The sequence below is a fragment of the Oxyura jamaicensis genome (assembly GCF_011077185.1).
Source record: "Oxyura jamaicensis isolate SHBP4307 breed ruddy duck chromosome 20 unlocalized genomic scaffold, BPBGC_Ojam_1.0 oxy20_random_OJ71289, whole genome shotgun sequence".
NCBI classification, from domain to species: Eukaryota; Metazoa; Chordata; class Aves; order Anseriformes; family Anatidae; genus Oxyura; species Oxyura jamaicensis.
In genome coordinates, this window is record NW_023304555.1 from 8615 (window position 1) to 14216 (window position 5602).

A 5602-nucleotide genomic window follows, 5' to 3' on the forward strand; every position below is an offset into this window, starting at 1 on the left:
GTGGGGACAGAGGCTGCATCCCGCTGAGGGGCTGCGGTCCCCGGGCACCCTCTGGCTCATGGTGGGGATCAGGCTCATGGGCAGGTGGGCTGCAGGCACTGGGGCTCTGGGCAGGGTTTTTCCTTCTGGCTCTGCCTGCCCAGGCCCCCCCGGGTCTGGCACTTGGCTGGCTGAGGCCAGCACAGGCCAGTGCAGCGACGTGTCTGTGGGGTCCCCAGAACCCAGCCAGCACCCAGTCTGCAAACTCCTGCTGTCCCAGCTCTGACCACAGCCTTGGGGACCCAGGGCACTGCCCTTTGCAGCTGGACACCCCTCTTCAGGCCATCCTTCGGGCAGCTGGACCAAGCCATACCCAGGCTCAGCCACCCAGCTGCCCGGCCTCGAGCCCATCCTTGCACCCTGCGTGTTTGCCGGAACCAGCATGTTTAGTAAACAAGGTGATGAAACGGTTAAAGCAGCAAACGGAGGAGCCTGAGTGTGCATTTCGTCACCGTGGGAAGGGAGTATGAGTCCTTGGGGCTGAGGGTCTGAGGGTGACTCACTGCCCTCGGCACAGCATAAATAGGAGCGGGAGCCCGGCGGCTCTCAGCACACAGCAGCAGCACCCGGCACAGCCTCAGCCCTCCTGCCACTGCCGCACCATGGGGCTCATCCTCCTGGCCCCGCTCGCCTTGGCGCTGCTGGCCCTCCCCTGCCACGCAGCCCCGCTGCAGACCAAGCCGCAGGCTGTCGTCACCTTCCCAGGGGAGCTGCTCAGCACCCTGTCGGACGTGGAGCTGGCGGAGGTGAGGGCAGGGCAGCCTCCGCGGCCCCCTCCCACTGCCCCAGTGCCGGGGATGCTGCCAGGGCCGCAGCGTGGAGCCGTGAGCTGAGCTCAGAGGCTGTCCTCTCCCTGGGCCCCCGGGGGATGCAGGGGCTCAGGTCTGGGCACCCCAGGAGGGTGTGCAATGTTGGGAGCTGCCCCAGAGCCCCCCTGCCTCGCTGAGCCCCTCTGGCCCCTTTTTTCCCCAGAGCTACCTGCTGCGGTTTGGCTACACCACGGAGGCAGAGGTGAGGAGGAGCAGCAAGCACGTGTCCCTGGCCAAAGCGCTGCGCAAGATGCAGAAGCAGCTGGGGCTGAAGGAGACGGGGGAGCTGGACAGCAGCACCCTGGAGGCCATGCGAGCCCCCCGCTGTGGGGTCCCCGACGTGGGGGGCTTCCTCACCTTTGAGGGGGACCTCAAATGGGATCACATGGACCTCACGTACCGGTGAGTCTCTGCTCCAGGAGATGGGAGCCACATGCCCATGGGGCAATGGACACGCAGGGGATGGAGACAGGCGCAGGGGCCCTTCCTCCATGCTACCAGCCAGCTGGGGCTTGGCACGGCGCAGCCGGCAGCATCTGCTCCCCGATGCCCAGGAGAGCATCTGAGCCCAGCCCCAGGGCTGCAGCCAGCTGCCCTGCCTGGCTGTGCAGTGCTGCTCTCCCCTGCGGGGCCGGGGCACGTCCCTGCCGTGTGCCCGGAGCAGGGCCCCTCCTGCCACACCGTCCGGCACCCAGCGGTGCTGAGCCGCAGCCTTCCCCCGCAGGGTGATGAACTACTCCCCCGACCTGGACCGTGCTGTGATAGATGACGCCTTCAAGCGAGCGTTCAAGGTGTGGAGTGACGTGACCCCCCTCACCTTCACCCAGATCTACAGTGGCGAGGCAGACATCATGATCATGTTCGGCAGCCAAGGTGACGTCCTGCGGCTGCTGAGGGAGGCGGGGAGCAGGCACAGCCTGGGGAAGGGCCAGAGGGGAGCCATGCCCTGCGTTGGCCGCGTCGTCCCACGGTGCCTGCCTGCGGCTCTGCCTATGGGGCTCCCCCGGCCCTGCCCCTGCCACCAGGCACCTGCAGGGCTCTGCAGAGTTCTGTGTGTGCGGGGGGCAGCAGGGGGGCCGCCAGCAGGCACCCCGGTGGGGCTGGCTCTGATGGCACTCATCCCTGCAGAGCACGGCGATGGGTACCCCTTCGACGGCAAGGACGGGCTCCTGGCCCACGCCTTTCCCCCAGGCCGCGGGATACAGGGCGATGCCCACTTTGATGACGATGAGTTCTGGACATTGGGAACTGGCTTAGGTAAGGGCTGGGTCTGAAGGGACTCGGAGGTGCCCGACGTGCCCCAGCCCTGTCCCGCTGAGCACCTCCTCTCCCGGGCAGTGGTGAAGACTCGCTATGGGAATGCCAACGGGGCCAGCTGCCACTTCCCCTTCGTGTTTGAGGGCCGCTCTTATTCCCGGTGCATCACGGAGGGGCGCACGGATGGGATGCCGTGGTGTGCCACCACCGCCAGCTATGATGCCGACAAGACCTACGGCTTCTGCCCCAGTGAACGTGAGTGGTGGTGGCTGGCAGCCCCTGCATGGCCCCGCGGGGCCTGGGGCCAGTCTCACCCCTTCTCACCCCTCAGTGCTCTACACCAACGGTGGCAACAGCGACGGGTCCCCCTGCGTCTTCCCCTTCATCTTTCACGGCACCTCCTATGACACCTGCACCACGGACGGGCGCTCTGATGGCTACCGCTGGTGCGCGACCACAGCCAACTTCGACCAGGACAAGAAATACGGCTTCTGCCCCAACCGAGGTGCGCATGGGGTGGGGGCACAGGGGGCTCTGTGGGGCTGGCCGGGCCCCAGCTGTGTTGTGGGGTGGGCACCTGAGGGGCCGGGGCCAGTCCCTCTGACACTGCGCTGCAGACACAGCGGTGATCGGCGGCAACTCCCAAGGGGACCCGTGCGTCTTCCCCTTCACCTTCCTGGGGCAGTCCTACAGCGCGTGCACCAGCCAGGGCCGGCAGGATGGGAAGCTCTGGTGTGCCACCACCAGCAACTACGACACTGACAAGAAGTGGGGCTTCTGCCCGGACAGAGGTACCGGCCCGCCTGCCCGTGCCCTCCTGGGCACTGCTTGGCCCCACACCGTGCCTGCTGGTGGCCATGGGGGCTGCGGGGACCACAGGTCCCCAGACAGCACGTTCTGTCCCTCTGGGCACTGAGCCCGGTGCTTTCCCTCAGGTTACAGCATCTTCCTGGTGGCTGCCCACGAGTTTGGGCACTCACTGGGGCTGGACCACTCCAGTGTGCGCGAGGCGCTGATGTACCCCATGTACAGCTACGTGCAGGACTTCCAGCTGCACCCAGACGATGTCCAGGGCATCCAGTACCTCTACGGTGAGTGGCCCTGCGCAGCCAGCACACCGCGGGCACAGGGCCAGCCCTGGGGATGTGCTGCTGGGGATGGGGTCCAACTGGTCCCTGCACCCTCACACCATCCCCTGCTCCTCCAGGTCGTGGCTCTGGCCCCGAGCCCACTCCCCCAGAGCCTCTGCCCACCGAGGAGCCCCAGCCCCTGCCCACCGAGGCTGGCAGTGCCTCCACCACGGAGGAGGAGGAGGAGACGCTGGAGCCTACAGCCGAGCCCAGCCCTGTGGACCCCAGCCGGGATGCCTGCATGGAGAAGAACTTTGACGCCATCACAGAGATCAACGGGGAGCTGCATTTCTTCAAGAACGGGTGAGCAGCAAAGCCCGTCTCCCCCCACGGCAAATGCCAGGGTGATGGGGGGCATTTCTGCCAGGGGCATGGGGTACATAGGGCTTTGCCTCGTCGGGGTTATCAGGGCAGCCGGCTTTCCCCACCAGGAAGTACTGGACCCGCTCGTCCTTCTGGAAATCGGGCATCCAGGGGGCCTTCTCCATCGCAGACACCTGGCCTGGCCTCCCGGCTGTCATTGACGCCGTGTTCCAGGATGTGCTCACCAAGAGGGTTTTCTTCTTTTCTGGTGAGCGCTGCCCCTGCCTCGGCCCTGCTGTCGCGAGCATCACAAGGTGCTGCCCGAGCGTGCCAGGGCTGACTGATGCCCGTGCTCCCTGCCACAGGTCGGCAGTTCTGGGTGTTTTCTGGCAAGAGCATGCTGGGCCCCCGCGGGATCGAGAAGCTGGGCATCGGGAAGGAAGCCAGCCGCATCTCGGGGGCCCTGCAGAGGGGACGTGGCAAAGTGCTGCTCTTCAGCGGGGAGAACTACTGGCGGTGAGTGGCTCACACCGGTGCCACCAGTTCCCTGCTGCGGCAGCTGGTGCGGGCGGCTCACCGCAGCCCTCGGCATGGCTTTGTTCTCCCTGCAGGCTGGATGTGAAGGTCCAGAGGGTGGATAAGGGCTACCCCCGTGCCACTGACGATGTCTTCACTGGTGTCCCCCTTGATGCACGCAATGTCTTCCTGTACCAAGGTGAGCAGAGACCCATTGGGATATTGGGGGGGGGGGGAGGGGGGGCACACTGCCACCCCCTGTGCTGCCCACAGCCTCCCTCAGGCTGGGCTCCCCCTCCTCCTTGCTTGGGTGCCGGACAGGGGCTGCATCGCCCCTGGTGCTGGCCCCAGGGCGCCTCGTGGCTGTGGGAAACACCTGGGGTCCCTGCAGCGAGGCCCCTTGGCCAGGGGCTGGGTCCCCGTGTGCCCAGTGCCACTTGGGCGGCAGCTAGGACATGTCCTCGCCCCGACTGCCTTCCCACTAACACACCGCCTCTGCCTTCCTCCTCACCCAGACAAGTACCACTTCTGCCAGGGCAGCTTCTACTGGAGGATGACTCCGCGCTACCAGGTGGACCGCGTGGGCTACGTCAAGTACGACATCCTGCAGTGCCCCCAGCACTAGGGGCCAGAGCGGCCTCTCCGGGCGCCGTGCTCCCTGCCCGCCGCCCCCAGTCCCTCGGCCCCGTCTCACCCAGCCTGGACCCCAGCGGCCCGGGAGTGCTGTGGGACGGCCGCGGGGCTGCCGTGGGACTGCCCCGGCCGTGCTATAGGGCTCGCAGCTTCCCCGGCAGGACGGGGCAAACGCTCCCGGGACCCGCGGAGCTCCCCGGCCGCGGGCGGCCCAGCTGGGGAGCGGGACTTGCCGCAGCCGTGCCCGGCGCCCCCGGACTCGCAGTGACTTTGTCTTCTCCTGAGCCAGCAAGGCCGAGCCGGCTGCGCCGGGTGGGGACGTGGGGCTCCGTGGCGGCTCTGCCGGCCGCCACCCGCACGTTTTTAATAAAGACCGTCCTTCGGACACGGCCTCCGAGTCTCAGTCCGCCAGCGGCGCCGAGAACGCCGGGGTGCGAGGTGCGGGGCAGAGGGGGCCGCCCGCCGGAGGGGGGCTGCGGCCGGGCCCCTGCCTGCCGGGGGCTCTGCGCTCCCCGGTGAGGCTGCGCCTCCGCCCCGGCCTCCCGCCGCCCCCGCTCCTCCGGCTCTCCGGCGGCGGCGCTGGGTCACGGCCCCGGCCCGGCCCTCAGAGCCCAGCGGCGCGGGGGCTGCTCAGGGCCGTGGCCGGGCGGGGCGGCCGCAGCACCACGGCTATAATTAGCGGCCGCGGTTCCTCGCAGGGCGGCGGGCAAAACCCGGCGGAGCGCAGCCCCCGTCCCGTCCCGTCCCGTCCCGTCCCGTCCCCAGCACCCCCGTGCGGCGGCGGGTGCGGGGCAGCGCGGGGCCAGGCGGGGCGGGGGCGGCCCCAGCCCGTCCCGTCGAGCCGTGCCGAGCCGGGCGGGGCGGCGCAGCGGGCGGTGCCGCGGGCACTAGGACCCCGGTCAGCGCCCGGCGGCG

The 5602-nt window shown here is 68.6% G+C and overlaps 1 protein-coding gene across 1 annotated transcript; it reads left to right on the forward strand.

The window, feature by feature from the left end:
* Nucleotides 1-510: 510 nt before the first annotated feature.
* On the forward strand, nucleotides 511-5072 carry MMP9 (matrix metallopeptidase 9). The gene is made up of 13 exons (XM_035312741.1): nucleotides 511-785; nucleotides 1012-1250; nucleotides 1573-1721; nucleotides 1977-2105; nucleotides 2187-2360; nucleotides 2437-2610; nucleotides 2723-2896; nucleotides 3041-3196; nucleotides 3313-3538; nucleotides 3667-3806; nucleotides 3904-4054; nucleotides 4150-4253; nucleotides 4570-5072. The coding sequence occupies exons 1-13, from the start codon at nucleotides 642-644 to the stop codon at nucleotides 4677-4679; spliced, it is 2070 nt and encodes a 689-aa protein (XP_035168632.1). The 5' UTR covers nucleotides 511-641; the 3' UTR covers nucleotides 4680-5072.
* The last annotated feature ends 530 nt before the right edge of the window (nucleotides 5073-5602 follow it).